Source organism: Chlorocebus sabaeus, chromosome 7 (assembly GCF_047675955.1).
Source record: "Chlorocebus sabaeus isolate Y175 chromosome 7, mChlSab1.0.hap1, whole genome shotgun sequence".
Taxonomy (NCBI): domain Eukaryota; kingdom Metazoa; phylum Chordata; class Mammalia; order Primates; family Cercopithecidae; genus Chlorocebus; species Chlorocebus sabaeus.
In genome coordinates, this window is record NC_132910.1 from 103175285 (window position 1) to 103198145 (window position 22861).

Here is a 22861-nt window from a genome sequence, read left to right on the forward strand (position 1 = left end):
CATTAATGGATCAGCACTGGAGGCAAAGTGTACTGTAATTTTACAATGGGTGATAAACATTTCTACAGAAGTGCCAAAGAACATCTTCCTTTGCATTTATTCCAGTTTCAGTTATTCAGTTCAACAATAATAGTCCATTCTTCTTCCATACATGATAGTGGAAAACGGGTGGTCTATGGGTCAAACCAACCCACGGAAGTGCTTTTGTAAAATTTGGACACCAATGTATTTTAAAGATTAAGAAATATCATCTGAAAATCTGAAATTCCAACGAATTTTGAAAAATTCAAAAACATGGCAATATCAGGACCCTCTTTTTAGAGACGTTTTAGCTCCCTGGCTCTTATAGCCCATTTCATTCATATCAATTAACTTTCGGGACCCTATGGTCCAGAGGGTTTTCTGCTTGAAAATCATTCCAGGTTAGGAAATAAATCATTGATGGAAATTAGTTACAATACAGGTGTATGATATTCTAGAAACATCTCTAGTATTCATATTCATACTAACCTGCTTTTTCCAAACCTGTGACTTCTGGGTGGATAACAGTGATCTCTTACCCTTTATAAAATACTACATACCCTGTACTTGCCCCCTCCCATTAATCCTTTTAAAATGTAATGCAACTAACAATGAATATATGCATTTAGCATAGTAATCTACTCCCAACATCACCCTTCCCCAACCCCTCCCTACCAGAGCTACTAGTAAATTGTGGGTTATCTTAGAAAAATAATGGCAATGCTTTGAATGCTCAATAATACTGTTAAATGAATCAAGTTTTAACTAGTAAGTCAGTGTTTTCTTCAGACACATGTTAAAGACACAATACTGGATGTCTTCAATCCATCAAGAGCATCTATTATCTCTGCCACTCAAAGAAGGAGTCCATGTGTTTTTCAAAATATCCAAATACTGATCTTTTTATTTGATTTACCTTCTTGACCATTTAAGAGTTCAACATGCACCACCTATATTATGCTAACAATAACTCAATGCATCATTTGTGCAAAAGGATCAGAATTCAAGCTCAGCCTTCAATTACCTAAGCTCATGTCAACCTGTCAATAAATGTGGTTTTCAGAAAATGGCAGTGATACAGAAAACTAGCAAACACTCCACTAAGGCATAAGAAATGTTATCAGCTAGAGAATACTGTTTATCATAGCAGTGACTTTAAAATAATAATAAATTCATCAATATTCAAGAGGACTAACATCTCAGTAAAATTTAGAACTAAAGATCAAAGTTTTGTCACTTCATTATTATAGTAACTAATTTGAAGAAATAATTTAAGGTATTAAAATTGGCAAATCAAAGGAGGCGAGACTTAAAAGATGAGATTCTTTTAAGTCTTTAAGTGAATTATTGTTCCTTCTCTTTCACATTACCCTCTTTTATTGTCTCCTCTAGGTGTAAACAATGTGTTTCCTCTAAGTTCATCACACTAATCTTCCTACACCAAAAGACTGTATAAAAAGTAGCTAACGAGAAATGTCCTTATTTCCGCCCCCTGAAACATAATACAGAAATTAATAATGAAAAGTGCTCTCTAAAGTATATCTAAGGAAGAAATTAAAATTTAAGCAAGGTGCTACTCAGATCTTGAACTTCTTCTCTAGAAGCTAGCAAAGATCCAATAGTATATAGTCGATGGGTCATATGTAGCTCAAAGTCAGTTTTTTGGAGCCAGCACAATGTTTTTCTTTTTCTTTTCTTGATATTTCTAAAGACAGAGTCTCACTCTGTCACCCAGGCTAAAGTACTGTAGTACTGTCACTGCAGCCTCAAACTCCTGGGCTCAAACCATCTTCTCGCCTCATATTTTTATTCTTTTAACTGAATATTAATACCTTTTGGGGAAGGCATATCTTATGTAGTTCATAAGAGCCTGAACAGTCTTACTGGCTGTTCATGATTCTCTTCACACATTGACATTACCTATTTAAGTACCTATAGGTTATATTTCTCATTTCTTTATCCTAAGCAGCCAAAAAAAAAAAAAAAAAAAAAAAAAAGAAGATTAAATCAGTTGTTCAAATATTCTTTACTCCAGGATGATTAGGTGGTTATGCCCCACAATATTACTTTCTGTCCTAACACAAAATGACATTTAGACAAGGGAAGTAGCTTCTTTGGAGAGAGAATTCTTTTCTCACATACATGCCAAGAAGTCCCAGAGCAAATAACAATGAGAGGCCTATTCTTTTTATGCTTATATGTTCAGATACTTGAGAAATTTTCTAAAAGCACACTTATATTTCCAAAGCATAGTCAGTCTGCACATACATTTATCCCAAGATTCACTCTTTCATCACTTTTTGTTGTTACGAAGTAGCAAAATGCTAGTTGCTTGTTTAAAAAAAAAAAAAAGGCAAAAACAAAAACCCTAGGTATCCCACATATTATCTGACAGTGCACATAATTACTCTTGAGTGTATACTCCAAATTCTGAGCAAGACATACTATACTAAAACACAAAGTAGGAAAGACAAGCACATACTAAGTATATTTAAATACATGGAAAGCAGCTCTATCTATAAGGTACTATATGGCCCTCTAGTGTTCAGTGAAGAAACAGATAAATTCTTAAGGAACTGTGTGCTTTTGATATGTTTCATAGTAAAAAAAATATATATAAAATTTTCTATGCATGCTAAACATACTAATATATGACTTCTACAAAAACCTAAATATTTTATATCTTCTGTGATTTTACATCTTTGTGCTTTCTTTTGAATTACTATCCATGTTTAGAATATCCAGTGAAAGAATTCTGAAATGTTCTTAAAGTTTTTCCCATAAATAATTGTAATGCTAAATGAAAAAAATAGCATTTCCAAATTAAGAACTAGACAATACTGAATGTAAGGCAAATTTCAAAGAAAAAAACAAAAGAATGGGGTCGTGTCTACAAACTAAGTGTTTAAACACACCTAATCTCAATGCCCTAACCATATTTTCTTTTCTCTGTATTCTACTTGTGATCCATCCAACTTGATTCTTTTTATCATATTAATTTATAGAAAATAGAGATTAATTAAATACACAAAATTACGTCTCTCAGAAGAGAGGCCAAAGATAGGACTGAGATTTTAGGACAAGAGTCAAAGTAAAAGTAGACCCACAAGCAGAAAAGAATCTCATTAATAAGATTCATAAAATTGTAACCACTGGCCAAATGTTTGTAAAACTGATAATACTGTTTAAAGTTGGTGAAATAATAATTTCAAAAGGAACTTACATTTGTTACATGTTTAAAAAATATATTTATATATACTTACATTTACTGTTTATATATTGGGGTTTTGTCAGGGGGAGAGGTGGGAAATGAAATACAAGCAAGATATAAAATTTATCCCCAGCTTTTTTACTCACCTGCTAATGTTAAGTAATTAACATTTCCAAGCTAAACCTTTAGAAGCTACAGGAGGACTCTGTGAAAATCCTATACTTGGCATCAACACAAATCCTTCAAATGTCAAGGAAAGGTAAACTGCCTATAGCAAACAACCTTCAAAGTACCACAGAGTCATCTACTAAACCATTAAGAAATAGGACAGAAGGACTCTTAGCAAACTAGGAATAGAAGGGAGGAACTTTCTCAATCTGATAAAGACTATCTACAAAAAGCCTACAGCTAACATCACACTTAACGATGGAAACTCAAAGCTGTCCTACTAAGATCAGACACAAGGCAAGAATGTCCTCTTTAACCACTGCTTTTCAACATCGTAGGGGAAGTCCTAGTTAAAGCATAAAGACAAGAAAAAGAAGTAAAAGATAAAGAGATTAAGAAAGAGGAAATAACACTGTCTTTTTTGGCCGATGACATGACACTCTACATAGAAAATCCTTTAAAAAATGGACCAAACAAAAGCAATTATAGCAAGGTTGCAAGATATAAGATTAATATCTAATAAGTCAATTATTTTCCTATACACCACAATGAAAAAGTGAAATCTGAAATGACAAACATAGTATCATTTACATTAGCAGCCCCCTGAAATAAAATATTTAGGGATGATCTAATAAAATATGTAAAAGATCTATGCAAGGAAAATTATAAAACTCTGATAAGAAAACATCAAAGAAGAATGAAATAAATGGAGATATATTCCATATTCTTGTACAGGAAGACTCAATATTGTCAAGATGTCAGTCCTTGCCAATCTGGTCTACAGTTTCAAAGCAATACCAATCAAAATCCCAGCAAGTAACAGATATCGACAAACTGATTCTAAAACATATGGAGAGGCAAAAGACCCAGAATAGCCAAAACAATACTGAAGGAGAGGAACGAAGCTGGGAGATAGACACTATCCAATTTCAAGGCTTACTATAAAGCTACAGTAACCAAGACAGTGTGGTATTGGTGAAGGAATTAAAAGTAGATGAATGGAACAGAATAGAGAGACCAGAATATGGTACAGTGATCTTTGACAATGGAACAAAGGCAGTACAAGGGAGAAAAGTTAGTCTTTTCCACAAATGGTGCTGAACCACTGAACATCCACATGCAAATAAATGAATTGAAACAATGACCTTACACCCTTCACAAAATTAACTCAAAATGGATCACAGACATAAATGTAAGGTGCAAAACTATAAAACTCTTAGAAGATAACATTAGAGAAAACCTAAATGGCCTTGGGTATAGAAAAGACTTTTTGCTGGGGTAGAGTGGTATGATCTCAGCTCACTGCATCCTTGATGTCCCAGGATCAAGCAATCCTCCAACCTCAGACTCTCGGGTTGCTAAGATCACAGGAATGCACCAGCCACAACCACCATGCCTGGCTAATTTTGTGTATTTTTTTTTTTTTTTTTTTAAAGGAGGAGGTCTCACTATGTTGCCCAGCTGGTCTCAAACTCCTGGGCTCAAGCGATCCTCCCACCTCAGCCTGCGAAAGTGCTGGGATTATAGGTGTGAGCCACGACACCCAGCTGGAAATGACATTTTAAATACAACAATACAATACTAACAGCATGATACATGAAAGAAATAATTCGTAAGCCGGACTATACTAAATTAGAAATGTCTGCTATCTGAAAGACACTATCAGGAAAATAAGAACATAAGACACAGACTGGAAGAAAATATTTGCAAAATACACATGGGATAAACGATTGTTATCCAAAATATACAACAATAAGAGAACAACCCAACTAAAACATGGACAAAAGATCTGGACACACACCTCACCAAAGAAGATTTACAGATGGGAAGTAAGCACAGGAAAAGATGGTCAATATCATATATCACTAGGGAATTGCAAATTGTAACAAAGAGATACCATACACACCTATTAGAATGGTCGAAATCCAGAACACTGACACCACCATATGCCACTGAAGATACGGAGCCACAGGAACTCTCATTCACTGCTGGTGGGAATGCAAAATGATATAGCCACTTTGGAAGCCATTTGGCAGTTTCTTACAAAATTAAACATACTGTTAACACACAATCCGGGAATCACACTCCCTGGCATTTATGCAAAGGAGTTAAAAACTTAGTCCATGCAAAATCCTGCACACAGATTTTCACAAGCAGCTATATTCATAATTGCCAATATGTGGAAGCAACCAAGATGTCTTTCACTAGGGAAGTGGATAAACTGTGGTATATCCAAACAATGGAATATTATTCAGTGTTAGAAGAAAATGAGCTATCAAGCTATAAATATACATGGAGGAAAAGTCAATGCATATTACATCAGTAAAAGAAGCCAATCTGAAAGGCTACATACTGTATAATTGCAACTATATGACATTCCGATAAAGTTAAACTATGGAGAAGGTGGAAGGATCAGTGGTGATGAGAGACTGCGGAAGAAAGGGATGAATAGGCAGAACACAGGATTTTTAACGGAGTGAAACCATTCACTATGGTACTACATTGGTAGATGCGTGTCAGTACACATTTGTCCACACCCACAGAGTGCACAACACCAAGAGTGAGACCTTGGTGGAAACTATGGATTCCGGATAATGATATGACAATGTAGATTCACCGACTATAACAAATGTACTATTCTGGTAAAGGGGAAGCTGTACATGTGTGCACCAGGGGGCATATGGGAACTCTCTGGGCCTCTCATTCAACTTTGTTGTGAATCTAAAACTGCTCTAAAAATTAAAGCTTGTTAATTTAAAAAGACAGACTGGCTAATGCAGGAAATCTCCAAAAAACATTTCGCAAACCTCAAGGATCAATAATCCAAACACAAGGTTTCCTTGTAAAGGACGAGTGTATTTCTTCTTTCCAGATTGGAGGGATAAAAGAAAAAAGATACACATGAAATTCTAGGTGAAGGAATGTAGAAATAATTCATGTAAATGGGTCAAGATCTCAGTGAAGCAGAGGAGAGTGGGGAAAATTCCCTTTGAGAGGCTGAACAAGTCAACTGTTTAAACAGGCTATCAAATAATAATAAGGCTATTATTATCATAATAACCAAAAGAATCAGGAATATAAAAGAAGTATATGCACTGACTCCAGCTACACAAAATATATATCCATGTGATCAATGACTGACAAGTATTATATAAGAATTTATACACTAATTCTTTATTGACTAATAATTAGGTTATCAGGGTACCTGATAATACAATAAATATTACTAGGCAATAAAATAAGAAATCAAAGGGCTTAAATGAGAGAGGGAGAAAAACAAACAATACAATGAGTCACAATAAATATACCACAAAGAGATTTAGTTGAGGCAACATTTGGGGACATGAAAATAAATGTTAGGGCGGTAGCTTTATAGGTTATTTCACAGCCCACTCATCCCAGAATTACTAATATTGTTTAACTGAATTTCCAAATGTTAACATAAGTACATTTGTTATATGTCCATAACCTAGACTCAGAATAAGATCTGAGTTCCAATCCCAACTCTACTATTTACCAGCTGATTGATACATGATTAATTACTTAACCTCTCTTCACATATTTCTCATGTCCATTATGGGGTTAAAGATAAGAAATGACCTATTAGGACTGTTAAGATTAATGAGAAAAAATATAAGTATATATACACATTCTGAGAACACACTGAAGGCATTCAGTCTGGAGAAGATCACAGATTAATACGGCAGCAATCTTCTCCTGTGAAAAGAGCTGTCACTGCTCTAGGCAGAAGAACAAGGACCAAAGCAAAGTCAGAGATGTCAACATTAAATAAAGAACCCTAACATAAATAACTGTCTAAAACTATGAAGATACTTGACATTGCAGTATTCCTTTGTAATGGCCTCATTTGTAAGCTCAAGTCTGTTGGTAAAGCCACTGGACACAGGTTTGGCCTTGGTGATCTCAAAGGTCCACTCCAGTTTGGAGTCCATCTTAGGAGACTTAAAATTAAGACTAAAAGCTCTTAACATGTTAAGTATATTAGTTTGATGAAATAGGGGGTTGGGAATACGGGAAGGGAGGGAAGGGAAAGCACTAACGATTTCCTCATAAAGCAATGGCCACTTTGGAATTATGTTTCAAGGCCAGGCACGGTGGCTCATGCCTGTAATCCCAGCACTCTGAGAGGCCAAGGCAGGTGGATCACTTGAGGTCAGGAGTTCGAGGCCAGCCTGGCCAACATGGTGAAACCCTGTTTCTACTAAAAATACAAAAATTAGCTGGACGTGGTGGCAGACACTGGTAATCCCAGCTACTCAGGAGGCTGAGGCAGGATAATCGCTTGAACCCAGGAGGTGGAGGATGCAGTGAGCTGAGACTGCACTACTGCACTCCAGCCTGGGCAACAGAGCCAGACTCCATCTCAAAAAAAAAAAAAAAAAAAAAAAAGAATTGTGTTTTAAAGCAGTAGTCACCAACCTTTTTGGCACCAGGGACAGGTTTCATGAAAGACAATTTTTCCGTGGACGGGGGAGGTGGGGGGACAGTTTGGGATGAAACTGTTCCACCTCAGATCATCAGGCATTAGATTCTCAGAAGGAGCATACAACCTAGATCTCTCGCAAGCGCAGTTCACAATAGGGTTCGTGCTTCTATTAGAATCTAATGCCACAGCTGATCTGACAGGAGGTGGAGCACAGTCAGTAATGCTCACTCACCCACCACTCGCCTCCTGCTGTGAGGCCCAGTTCCTAACAGGCCACAGACTGGTACTGGTCCGTGGCCTGGGGGTTGGGGACACCCATTTTCAAAGACAGACTCTGAAATTGCTCAGAGAAAGGTTTTTATATGAAAAATATTCACGTTTAGAGAGAGCCAAAAGTGCTATCAAGGCCAAAGAACTCTTTAAAGAAAACACATATTAAATAAATATCATCAAAACAAGAAAAGATACGACTATGCTATTAATCTTCTAGTAATGTGTTAAGCTGATCTTAGAAAATTGCCAGGGTAACACCTGAGCCCTAGAGATGTGAAGAATCAGTTACACTAGGACTTGAAGAGTTCCGTGCCCTTTCCACTACGAAATGGGGGTTTGGGAATAGGGGAAGGTTTCCACTATATTCAGCTGCATTCTCATGCACAGATCATTATATAATGCCATTTCTTGTGAGGAACATCTTTTTATCCAATCCTCCATTAGGAGCATTACACACCATGTAAGTCATCAAAAAAGATTACATAGAATAATTGGTTTCCAGCAGAGAGTTATTTTTCTAATAAAGAGTCATATATGCTTGTTATAATAAAATGGAGAAATTCTAAAATGTATTTAAGAAAAAAATAACATTTTATTCAACCACATTCAGAGATAATTCCTAACGTTTGGTACAATTTCTTCTTATCTTTTTCTTTGCATATGTATATATGTAGATGCATACACACACATATATAAAAATCCATGTTTGCTTCATAATTAAGATCACACTGTATAGAGTTTTGAATTCTATATTTTAAATAAAATATTTTTAAGCATTTCCCATTATTAAATATTCTTTCAAATGTGATATTTAATGGCTGTATGAATTGCCTTCAATCGATTTCTGCATGTTACAAAATGATTCCTAAGGTGGAATTTTTAACTTCTCCTCAGGGGAGTCTCAATGTAACAATCTGTACGTATACTGAATACCTGAGTCTTAAACTCAATTTTAATGATGTGCCCATTTACAATTTCTGGTCTAGCTTAGGTACATCTTAAGAGGTGAAATGAGGCTGGGGCATGGTGGTTCACACCTATAATCCTAACACTTTGGGAGGCCCGGGCAGGAAGATCACTAGAGCTCAGGAGTTTGAGACCAACGTGGGCAGCATAGTAAGGCCTTGTCTCTACAGATGATTCAAAAATTAGCCAAGCATGGTGGTGCCACGAGTGGTCCCAGTTACTCTGGAGGCTGAGGTGGGAGAATTGCTTAAGCCTGGGAGGTGGAGGCTGCAGTGAGCCACGATTATGCCACTGCACTCCATCCACCCTGGGCAACAAAGCAAGACCTTGTCTTAGAAGAAAAAAAAAAAAAAAAAGAGGTGAAATGACAACTGTTCACATTACAGTTTGCCAGTCTTCAACTCTCAACCTGAATTAGGACTGAAGACAAATTTATCAAATTTCTACTGCTCAAAAAAGTGAAGAATTTTATGTTAACTTAAGACAAAGCTTACCAAAAATGTCACCAGGTAATACCAAATGAACTGTACCATGAAGAGAAGCAACAACAGGTTCAAAGGAATCAGATTTTCTAAATCTAGGAAGGTATAAAGATAGGGGATTTGGACTTGGATTTGAAGGATCTGGCTGGCGGGAAGGAGTATCATTCAAAACAAGTAGAGAGGAAAGGAGATGAAACCAGGTAGAAACTATGGTAAGATATTGGAAGACTTCAAATGTTCTCATTTAGGTTTGGCTTTATCAGTGGGAAACAGGGCACCAGATATCTGTATTGAGGCTACTATCTATACAGAGCTAAAAATTCATTTTAAAAACTCATCCAATTATTCATACTGCCAACTCACCGTCAAGCGCATGGCATCATAGCCTGATGCAAACAGAAGCACAAGCAAAAATGCTCTTTACATTTGTAAACACTAACCCTCCAATTTTTATCTTACAAGTGCCTGGCGGGTAAGAAAAAGAGAGACTAAGTGATCAAGTCTGTTAAATTCTTCAGCAGGCCCAGACTCAGATCATAAGAAGTCAAGTCACTATTCCATCCACTGACCAGAAGACGGGACGATTGAGAGAGAAAAGAATCTGGGCAGGAAAATAAAAACTTGGTTTGGGGAAAGAAACTACTAGTAGTTTTAGTTTTCAGTGGACCACTCAGATGATGATGCCCAACAGACAGCTAGAAATGCAAAACTATGGCTAGGGTGAATGAATGGAGCTTGAGAAATCATTTTGGAGTTATCTACCAAAGTGAAAACAAAATTCATCATGATATATCCCTATATCCTTTTTCTTCATACTGTCTTCCCTACCACCAACAAAAAACAACATTAAAAATGGATCAGATCATTATAATAATACACATGGGAAACAATTTTCTTTGGAAGTATTTTGAAGATAACTATTTGTGATATTTGTATATATTTCAGTGAGGTTTATCATCTGTATAAAGAACAAATCAATGAAGCACTATAAAACAATTTTAAAATGGCCCATTTGGTGTGAAGATTATTCTTTAGTCTACAATGAAACCCCATAATTAAAATACCTTTTGAGCTGGACACGGTGGTCCACGCCTGCCGTCCCAACTACACAGGAGGATCTCTTGTACCCAGGGGTTCAAGGTCAGCCTGGGCAACACAGCAAGGCCCTATCTCTTAAATAATTAATAATAGTAACTGTCATGACCTGCAGTGAATGAGATACAGTTTATCACTAACATTTAGAGTTATTATGGTTTAACACAATATTAACAAATATATTTAAAATTGTATTAACAAGCATTAATTAGAAATTAACTATGAGCTAAAATTCATTGTGGCATCCATATGGAAGATTCATTAAAGCATTTAAATATACAGAAGCTTTAGCTAAAGATTAGAAGGAAGTCTACAGAAATTGACTTAAATTCTAATGAAAGGAAAGGGTACATCAGCTAGGGAGATCTGTGGGTAGCATCGGCTTCAAAATTTATGTCTATTTTTATTGAAGATGGGCCTAGCTTATTATAGTATTATTCTAATCCTCCTGTGCACCTTTTTAAAAGAATTTATTTCTCTACTTCTTTTTACACTAGAGGGTGATATGATGACTGAATGCTGAAGGTCGTAAAACATACATATAGAGACTGACAACTGCTGTGGGGAATGAACTGTATTTTGTGGAATATGGGGTAAGGCACAGGAGACAAATAAAATGAAGTCATAAGGCCTGTATCTGTAAAATATCTTGAGTGTCCCAGGCACTATGCTACCTGATTTACATAAATTATTTCACTTAATCCTTACAAAAACCTTAAGAGGTAGGCATTCTAGTCTTTATTTTACAGATAAAGTAATAGGTTCACTGAGATTACATACTTACAGTTACATAGTAAGTGGCATAATCAGAATTCAAACCCAGATCTGAAAAGTTCTTACCACTCTAATATGTTAAGGGAAAACCCATCTCACCCATTGTCCCCATTTCTCCCATTTCCATCATCCTCCCCACATGTTTAAAATTGGGCTAAACTATGCTGAGTCAATGTTTCATTTTTCCTCCCTCACAAAGGTAGGGGACATGGCTATTCACTGGGCCATGTTTACTAGTGGATGTTACTCAAGATGACTGCCTTAAATAGCATTTTTTGCTCTCTGGACATGTCTACACCAAACAGAATTTGAACTTACATTATTTGTCTTGTAGGTAGACTAGGCCAGGGACTTTCTGAAGAAGCTATCATTCTCTAGAACTCTACAATAGAGTGTAACTTAGAGCCCTGTTATATTTCCAATGTTAGACACATTGTCCTACAAAGTTTCTCAGCAGCTCTGGTCCTAGGAGGTGGTTGGAGAATGGTGGACCAGATACCCTGATTGGTTAATGATCCTATTACCTGATTCCTCTATTGTTCAGAACTTACAGACAAGAAAGAAAGGGTCTTTTGCCTCTAAACTCCAATACACTAGATGCTTCTCCACAACTCCCCCCCTCTCTACTTATTTATTCTGAAACAGGACTCTCTATGGCCCAGATCACTGCAGCCTCAACCTCCTGGGCCCAAATGATCCTCCCACCTCAGCCCTCAAAGTAGCTGGAACCACAGGTGCATGCCATCACACTCAGCTAATTTTTGTATTTTTTGTAGAGACAGGATTTTGCCATGTTTGCCCACGCTGGTCTTGAACCCCTAGGCTCAAGCAATCTGCCCACCTCAGCCTCCCAAAGTGCTGGGATCACAGTGTGAGCTACCATACCCGGCTATCCTTTATACATATGTATTTTTTGATAAACATTTATTTCTTATTTGAGGCAAATGGATAAACACGGTTTAATTACTAAGAGGAATCTAACAATCAGGATGGGAAAAAAAAAGACTAATTTCAGGTAAGGAAGTTATGTGAGACGAGAACAGGTGGAAGAATCCAACAATCAGGATGGGAAAAAAAAGACTCATTTGAGGTAAGGATGTTATATGAGAAGAGAACAGGTGGAAGCCACTATGACAGATATGGAAGCATCAGAAATCAGTGCTCAAACACACTTCTCTTCATCAAAAGATCAGGATACCAGATCTGGCCTAATAATTGTCTCATTTGTTTTTCATGTTAGTAGAAAATTAGTTGATATTCTGCATAAAATATGTCAAAGATTCTTCAATATCAGCTGGGCATCTCTTCAGAAAACAATTTTTTTAAAAAAAATATGATAAGGATGTTGACAAAGGAAGTAAAAACTGAAGAGACAGACATTTATATCTGGAGAACCAAGTTGACTCTAGAATTTACAGGCTAGTCAAATTTAGAGGAACAGCCAGCACACAACCTCTGCTTTAAAAGCAGGTTTTATGGATTCGAGAGAGTATGACCTCTATCAAATTTTTTAACAGCGTCATTTCTTCCTGATTACTTTAGCCTTGAGCTGTAAAATCTTCAATTGTGTTTTGTTAAGTGCCACAAAGAAAAGTAGTTAACTGAGCTCTCTGTCCTTTCTATAGGGTAGCTCTGATCACTTCAAATGGGACACAGTATTAGAAAAGCATCACACGCAGAGTCTCTATGACTATATTGGAAATCTTGTTTAGTGATGTTTGTCATATTCTACCATAGGGGGCAGCATAGTACATGGAAAGAGAATGGGGTTTTTTTGCAATTAGGCAAATCAGGATTAAAATCTCTCATCACTTAGTGTGATCTGGGGTGGATCATTTGGCCTCTCTGTAACTTTTGTTTATGTATCTGTCATAGGATCTTTCAAACAGTGTGAGCTTAATAAACAGCAATTCTTGACTATCACTTCCCTTGACTTTTAACATTAAGACAGTATGGAATTTTTAACATATATTGCTTGCCATAAGGCTCCCAAAAGAACAAATCTTTAGTGACAAGGGGGGAAAAACTGTCCTCAGAGTTTTGACAGTTTTCAAAATGCTTTCAAAGAATAAAGCAATGCAAGGAAGAATTAAAAATCTTTTTTTCTCATTAATATCATATTTGCTTATGCAGCATATTTAGGGATGATGGATAAAATTCAGTCTAGCTGTCCACAGGGTTTGTTTATGAGAATGCCAAAAAATAAAACTTGAAAGGTATCCTGAGTAAAATCTGTAGAAAGCTAATCCTATATTAACATTTAAAAATGGGATTTCATTTCTTATGCCTCTACTCTCAAAAGTCAAAGTTTAAGACTTGAATGAAACTATGGTCTAGGGTAACGTCTGTAGAAGTGTCTTAACTTTATAATGATCAAGAATTTAAAGCTCTTCCAAAATAAAGTACTTGAACTAGTGAGAGCTTCTATTTAGTGTATTAAAACATCTACAGACGGAGAATATTGACATTTTCTTTTTAGGTAAAGCAGTACTAAGTGACTTTTCTAAATGCTGTTGAAAGCGCTCCGGGAATACTCTGGCAGAAGGGTTTTAGGAATGGACAAAAAGGAAAACATTTAGAAAAATTTCAGACTGAAATCGTACTTATAGAAGGGCATCACTGTCCTGGCAATCAAATAGCTTTGTATTCTTCATGCCATACTTATGAGGGCAAATCATCTCATGATCAACAATATATCAAAAAGTATACATACACACTTATATAATAAATGCATATACACATCTATACTGTACATGTGTATATATATAAATGCATACACACATCTATCCCTGCTATGGTTAGGGCCCAGTCCATTCTTGTTATCTTGCATGTACAAGAATAACTGTTATTCCTGATTCAGAATCACTAGGAAAAAAAACTAACAAATTCAGTATACTTCGTTTTTAAAGAGGTAATCATCACACACATAAAATTTCTGTTAATGATTTTATCTTGAAGGTAAAGAAAAGATAAAGTACCTGTCAAACTTGTAAACTGGAAGGTTTCCTACAGAATATAAGGATGACTTTTCCTTTTGGAAAAAGATAAAGTTTTGTCTAACTAGCTTTTTTTGCTTTTAATTTAAAGTGTAGCAGAAATCAGCAAAAACTGCATTGTTCTGCAAGGCTTAGTTTTGATTGAACCTCTTTCTGAAATAAGATATTGCAATTGGACCTTAAGTATTAAACCCCTATTCCTCTAACTGAACCCTCAGGAAAAAAAGAGATGTATAAACTCCCTTTTGATATAGTAACCTTAAAGAAGGGGATCAAGACTGGGGGGACAGAAGGGAGGAATGACACTATATAAGGTCTGAGCCTTAACAAAGCAGTGTATAGTTGTTAGTGGTAGAGCCATCTGGCTGAGATCCAAAGCTACTGCTTCAACATCTTGAGACAGGGATGATACAATGGATGAAAAATCACTACTTGATGTCACGTCCTTCTTAGATCATGCCAGCTAAATATAATCTGACTTGCAGACAGGCTAGGTAAATTAGGGCCAAACACATTTTAGAAAGTCAAGGTTTTACAAGCAGATGTAAAACATGATTTAGCAATTCAACTATTATTAATCCAAGTGTGTAAGACACTTCATTCCAAGTCAAGTTAGGTTAAATGGTATGATGTCAAATCAGTTAAATCAGTTTGTATATTGTTTATGGCCTAAAATCACTGTAAAATGTAAGAAATAAGCAAGTAGGAGTAAGAGGATGAACTACCACAGACATTATTTTAATGTCTAAAAAACAAGTAAGCTATTATTCAAGTTAAAATGTTCCTTTCCAAAATATAGTTTAACTTGTTAAGTCTATTCTACATGAATATCCACTATTTCTAATTCTCAAATGATAAATAACTAGAACTAATTTGAGGCAACTTTTGAGTAATTTATGCCTTAGAGTGACACTTGTAAATAGCCCACTCCAGCAGCTGCATTTTGTAAATAAAAAGCTTCTTCATTACTTGATTTACACAAATCATATTTCACCCAAAACCTCTACACCCCACACAGGCTACTAATCCCTGCCCGGGACTCAAGGTTTAGACGAAAATTTGATGTTAATAACTTTTCATAGTAATAGGCTCAATTACTTTCCCTCCATTTGTACTCAGATTGTCCCATTATCAGTATTTCTACTTGTTAATACTTTCCAATACCTTCTGTAAAACAAAAAACTAGTTCATTTTATTATTACGTATCTTAAGATTAATTTTTAGTAACACAAAGACTGAGAGGAAAGTTTCATTACTTAAAATAGGTATGTAAAGTTTCTCAGGTTAACAATATAATGAATATACTCACTTTTGTTGTTTTTGTATAGAATGGGGAGGAGAGCTGGTGAACGGGCAGGTCCACAATACTACTGGAGTTTGTGACACTGTTACTATGTGTATGTTCATCTTCTCTGCTACTATCATCAGACTGATCAAAATCATCACTCTCCTGGTCCATCTCCTCCTCCTCCTCATCCTCCTCATCTTGTTCACCAGCATGTTCTTCATCTTCCTCTTGTTCTTCTTGGTTTCCTGAGGAGTCCTCATCTACTGAAATAAATCTATTATTGTTTTCTTCCAATTGTCCTTGCTGGGAATCATTTTGGCCTCCAGGTCTAGGTTCTACTCCAACAACTTCACCATTCCTTGCAGTGTGCTCCTCCTCCTGTTGTCTAAGTTGCTGTTGCTGTTCCTCCTCTACCACACGATTCATCTGTTCTTCATCCACCTGGCTTGAGGAAGGGTTACCTCTCAGAGAGCCTCCAGTTCGTCGTCTTTTGCTGCCCACAGAGAGCAGTTCCTGATTCATTTCCAAAAGCCAGCTTGCTACTTCTTGGACCTTGGCTAGACTATCAGAAGATGCAAAGGTTTTCACATTCTGCAGGGGAAAATAGTGGAAAAAACAAGATTTGTACAATCTATATTATGTTCTACTTTCATGTTATATGTCTACATTCTAAATATCATTAATGATTGCAAAAAAGTATTGATGCCACCAAGGCATTAAAATGCTTTTTAGTAAACAATATAGAACATTTCAATTTTAAAAGTTATAAGACTTTATAAAGACATGCACAAAAACCATAGTAAACAACATTAATCGCTTTTAATAATTTTTAGCATAAAGATTTATAGTTTAATTCCTTTGACCAATAAAACATAAGCAAATCAAACAATTTCAACTTTACATCAATAGTTCATAGACTATATCCTATATAAAACTTCCACAAAATTTTAAGAAGTGTATCAAAAAAAAAATTTCAGTGTTCAGTTAAATTTGGGAAATGCTGAGGTAAATCAGATTAAAAGGCTTTTTATCCTGGGTATTTCCCAAACTTCTCTGATCACAGAATCTTGCCTTCAGACACAGTTTTCAAGCAGGTAATAATTATAATCATTATTATTTTAATTCTTTTACAAATGACTGGAGAGAAACAAAAAATTTATTTTAAAAAAAAAGTTCATAAGTTCATACCCTCTGACCCAGTAACTCCACTTCTGGCAATCTATCCTAAGGAAGTAATCCTAAAACAGAAAAAAAAAATTATACAGAGGATGCTCACTGCAGTTTATCCACAAAAGCAAAAAATAAAGATAAAAATAAATGTAAATAAAAGTAAAAATTCAAATGCTCAATATAAAGGAATCTATGAGATGGGATATATACAGTGTAATCCCTAAACATGACGTTCATAAAGTATTTTTTAAAACATGGATGTTATATTATATTACACTAAGGGGAAAATATTGGAAATAATAATGATTATAATATGATTTTTAAACTGTATGAAGACTAGAAGACAACATTTCAAAATAAACTGCATCTTAGGCAGTGGTATTACAGATGCTTTAAACATTTCTTTTTTTATCATATTTCTCAATTTTTATATATCAAGCATGTTTACCTTTATGTTTTTTTAACCTGGCTCTAGAATTTTATCTCATACAGCATCTTTTCATGATATTTATTCTTACACTTTATCCTTTGTTGGCATCTATATGGACATCTTTGAGGTCAGATAAAATAAAGCCAACATATTGTGCACACACAAGAAATTAAGCACCCGTGATCTAAAACTTGAAACTGTTAACAAATGAAGTATTGTCAATTCTAGTCTTTTTCAGAGAAAACCTTTAGTATGATTTACAACAGTGTATCATAAAACACAAACATCAACAAACAGAAGTCCATATCCTAAAATTTGAGGAAGGTCTTTTATTTCTTCTTACCATAATACAAAATGTCAAGATATATCAAATATTAATATTTGATATATTCAAGTTCAGTCACATTAGTTACCGATGAAATCATGTTATATATTTATATATTAATATATTATTTATATAATATTATTTATATATTATTTATATATTATTTATATTATATATTATATATATTATATATAATATATTTATATATAATATATAATATTTATATAATATATATTATTTATATATTATATATTAATATATTATTATATATTAATATATTATACATTTAATATAATATATATAACATGATTTTATCGGTAACTAATGTGACTGAACTTGAGTTCAGTAAAATAAAATCTGATGGCTAATAAACAACATTAAGGTGCATGGATTTCTTGGCAACTGGATATGATGGGAATAGAAATGATTCAAGGTCAGGAAGAATACTAATACAAGAAATAAAATTTTAAATTGAAAATTTTCCTCACTTTGCAGGCAAGGTAATCAGGCTTAAAATGATTTAGTAAATTTCTCAAGATTACTAGCTTTAAGTAAAGCAGGGACAAGAATTTAACACCCAAGTGAGTCTTCTTTCATACACCTTGAAGTAACCACATAAAATCCTGAAAGAATATTATTCTCTAACACTGATACTGCCTTCTTTTCCAAAACTAGAATCACTACAATACTCAAAGATTATTACTCTAAAACAAATTATTTGCTGAGCATTCAATATGCTTCTTGTACATGTCAATTTTCTGGAGGATAATGTTTAGAATAATGTATCTTTCAAGTTAACTGATGACATTTCCTCTTTTTGACCAGAACCCACAGTAAAATTATGTTTAACATCACAACTCTGCATGCATGCATTTAAACATATTAAAACAATGGTCTCGAGAAAGGGAATTATGAAACACTTCTGGTATCTAAAGTCCCTATAAATCACCACTGTTAATGAAATACAGTTGATTCGCATTCACAGTAATTGCGTTCTATAAAATTGCTGCAACCACTGAATTAACAAATACTGAGCCATTGCTCCTAGGGGAAATACAGTTCTCACAAGCCTCTGGTCACAACATTGTTGCCAACTGATCAACGCATAACCTTTTTTATGTGTGTTTCTGTCTAAATATATCTTTAATATAGATTGATTCATTAGCATTGAACTCATGGTCAACAGCATTATAACTAATGCCTGAATTAAGTTTATTTAATACACATTAGTTTATCTTTAAGGCAAATTACAGCCTTTCTGCACTCAGGAACATTAAACAGAACTTCAGGGCTATGTTTTGGGGCCATTCTAAACTGCACAATCACTAACGAAAAGCACCAAAATGAGGAAAATGCTATACTTTTCCTCATGGACCATGAAAATGACACTTGTTTACGGTATGACAGCTGCAACAAGAAGGCAAAGCATCACCCTGTTGATCTCAACTAGAAATAGGTTTGTCAGGTGGCTCAAACTTTGTGACACTGCACAGTACATGTCCACAAATGACTATGAAAGTATCATTTGAAGCTGTGAAAGTAACTGTGTTGTTACAGTTCTGCTAACCTAACAAAGGATAAATGATCAGAGACATTAAAAGCTCCATTAAAGATATTAGTCAATGAATGTTTCAAATAAATTGAAAGTTCAGATAGCTCTGATAAAATAGAGTTGGACTTTGCATAAAATAATGGCTGGAGAAAAGAACATTACTGTTCCTTTTGTAAGTGTGGGGAACAACATTCTTCTGGCAGTGTCTTTCAAGGTAGTGGAAAGTCCAGAGAGGTCCTGACCTATGGGTACTTTAAAAAGATGCCTACAGTCAACTCCATTCTGGATGAAAAAGAGGTATAATAATTCTGCTGTTCAAACAAATTTAAAATAGGTTATTTAAAGAAAGTAGAGCTACTCCACTTTCCCCAAATCCTAGAAAATACAGGGTAACTTTTATTCACTATCCTTTGTTGATTTAGTGGCATTTCAGGCCTACCTTGGGTGGAGGGGTGTATTTTACACAACTTTCTCATGAACTTTTAAAATATTTTCTCAATAATCTTGTTTTTCAAAATGACCTTTGATAATTCAAAACCATTTGAAATGCTTACTCTAGGATGCTTAAAGGAATAAAAGTGGGCACAGATACAGTTGTTAAATAAGTGGAGCTCTGAGAGCCTGTCTTATATTGAACTACAGTTGCGAGCTTCAAAGGAAAATTCCAAGCCAAATACTAACTTTGAAATCATAGCAGACACTAAGGAATACAGTTTATACCAATAAAACAAGAAGTAGTTTAAGCAAATTACTAAAGCCTCTGAATCACTGGGCAATATTAACATTTTCAGAATTTACATGGGCTGGTATAATCCATTAGACTTGAGCTACAAAGTGATTTAAGAAGCTTTAGGACAAAGATAACAAGAAAGTAAACCAATTGTACTGATCATCAGGAAGAGTAACTCAAAGCTTGGAATCACTTTCTGCAAGTTTAGGATTTTCACTGAATTCTAAAAAAACCAACACCCATCACTTCACATATGAACTTCCTATACTCCAAATTAATAATTTATTAATTACTATGATTAGGAGTAATCCACTGCTCAATACCCACTAAGAGCTTCCCATTTCACTCAGAGTAAAAGCCAATGTCTTTTATGGTTGCCTGTTGGGTCCTTCTACCATCTACATACATTCCCACCACTGTGAACTCATATTTTACTTCTCTCTTTCTCACTTTCTGTTACTGTTCTTTCTTGAGGGGTAAAGTGTGCTGCAATCTCAGAGCCTTTGTGCTGGCTATTCCTCTTTTTATTTTTTTTACTTCCTTCATGGAGGACTCTGTTCAAATGTCCCCTATTCAATACTTTCTCTAACCATCCAACTTAAAATAATACCCACCAGCATCACCTCTTCTTTTCCTTTGTCCTGGCTTTACTCATTTCCACAGCACTATACAAAAGCAGAAACAGTACCTGCTATATAGTAAATACCTACCTATCCATCTATCCATCCATCAATTTATTTCTGTACTATCTGCCTTCCCACACTTTAAGTTCTATAAGGAAAAGGGACTTTTGTTTTTCATCACTATTATCTCCAGCACTCACAAAAATGCCTGACTCATAAGGCACTCAAAACATTTGTTCACTGAGTAAATAATTATCAAACCTTTTTATGCATGCTCTTCACCAAAAGAGAACTTCAAGCCAGGTCACAAACACAACATCAATTACTTGAAATACATTTTTTAAAGTTGTACTCCGTATTGAACGAGTCACTTGTAGTACTTTTGAAACTGGTAGGACATAAATCCTAATATCTTAACACATATTTGTGAATTATCTACTAAGTCATAAAAAATCATTTTTCCCTCTGCATCAAATTTCTTGTTATTTTCAGCACAGGATGTAAAAAACAACTGTGTGACTAAAGACTAAAAAGATTAATACTTTGAAAACAATTATCATTTTTTAGTATTTCTGGTTCCATATTTTCTATACAGCAGCTGAGAAATCACATTTGTAACTTTAAAGATGAAAATGTTTCAGGGACTGCAAAATTTGATGAAAAGCTCCTTAGTAATGTACGTTAACAAAATCAACACAAAATGGGCAATACTGGCGAGTGTCATCATATATGCAGCAAGTAATTCATAAAGTTTTATGGATGTATACTAAATAATTTAAATCGATTGGCTAGTCAATCATATATATCTTTACTGCAAAGGATGAAAAAGACTATTCCTCAGTCCACATGACAATATATACTTTTTGTTATTTGAATTATAATACATATTTTGTTTTGGCTAAATTTAATCCCTCATTCCCGTTCATGCCACCACCTGTGTGATATGGGCTTACTCCATAATAACTAAATTTTAAACTGGTTGTTAAATCTCAATGACTCTTTTGCCATTTTTATATCTTTATACTCTGTTGGTCACTAGCTCTCTTTTCAACTCTCTCCTGTCCCTTAATTGTCCTGGTACATTCCTCAGTGCATCCCTCAGGCAGCACTGTTACTGTGCTCCATCGCTAGCTCCTCCCTTCTTTGTTGTTTCTTTGAAAGTCAGGGTTTCAACTACCACATAGAAGCTAATGATTCCCCATACTATTATCTCCAGTCAGACTCCTCTACTGAGCCTATTAATTTCAAGAAGGTGTCCCAAAGTCACACCAAATTCATTATTTTAACATCCAAACTTCTATTTCCCCACAACATGCACACATACGTGAGGCCCAAATTTGTTCTTAGATCCTCCTACTATTTTCCCTATTTCAGTGAATGGAACCATGTTCTAGCCAGTTGCAGATGTAAGAAACCCAGATGGCTCTTCTTCCTTCTTTTCCTCAACAATTTAGTCAAAAAGCTATTAGATGGAGCCAAGCAAGCTAGGTGTATATGTGGGAGGCAGGTAGTCCAAAATTCGGGAGTTGAAGCAGAATGAAAAGAGCCTTTCTGTAGTGAGGGATGGTGGCGGGGAGGAACAGAGGCAGACCAACAAGGGTGCAAGGGGTGGCAAAGCTTGACTCTAAGAAGCATGAGGAATAATCCATATAGTTAAGAAGCCCCCGTAGGTCAAAGGCAGAACAGAGTGACAACATCCCCATGGGTGGGTAACACAGTAAAGAGTGTTCACATGAGGGAAGGATGTCAAAGGCTGAAGGAAAGAGGAGGGTGTAGTGGCCACAGTGGTACCCTACTCAGATGTCCCTTCAACCTAACTTGCTATGAGGAACAGAACTGCTTGACAGCCTCCAGCTATCGCACCTTGGAATCCACGGCAACCACCCCTGGCCTTGCTGCCTCTGGGCTTCTCCCAGCAAGCTACTGAGCAGGGTAGAAGTACTAGAATGGGGATTGCTCCAACAGACAATGTGGGAGGGTAGTAGGGTGGGGTGGGAGATTCCCTGCCCATCAATCTTGTCTTGACATCTGTGTCTCAGAGGACCCAAACTAACACAAAAAACATCTGTATAAAAGTACTGATATCAAAAGCTCTTGGGGCAAAATGTTTTCACATCTGAAAGATGTTATAAAATAGTTAACTTCATTAAACAAAGGTCATTTCACTCATTTAAAGAACTCTTAGACACACACACACACACACACACACACACACACACACAATCCACTTAGCACTGGAAAACTTCTCAATAGGGTATCTGAACTGAAACGGGCCCTTTAAAGAAAACAGCAGGCTAGATTCTGTTGAAT

At 35.5% G+C, this 22861-nt stretch overlaps 1 protein-coding gene across 5 annotated transcripts in view; it reads right to left on the minus strand.

Annotated features, from left to right (window-relative positions):
- FBXW7 (F-box and WD repeat domain containing 7) overlaps positions 1-22861 on the minus strand; it is a 216441-nt gene that overhangs the window by 75355 nt on the left and 118225 nt on the right. For 3 of the 5 annotated variants that reach the window (XM_073017681.1, XM_007999999.3, XM_073017679.1), the window contains 2 exons: positions 16910-16959; positions 15743-16312 (listed from right to left, as the gene is read on the minus strand). In XM_073017681.1, coding sequence (XP_072873782.1) covers positions 15743-15981 — 239 coding nt within the window. In that variant the 5' untranslated portion in view covers positions 15982-16312; positions 16910-16959. The remainder of the gene's footprint in view (positions 1-15742; positions 16313-16909; positions 16960-22861) is intronic. The other 2 variants (XM_073017680.1, XM_008000000.3) reach the window with 1 other exon arrangement.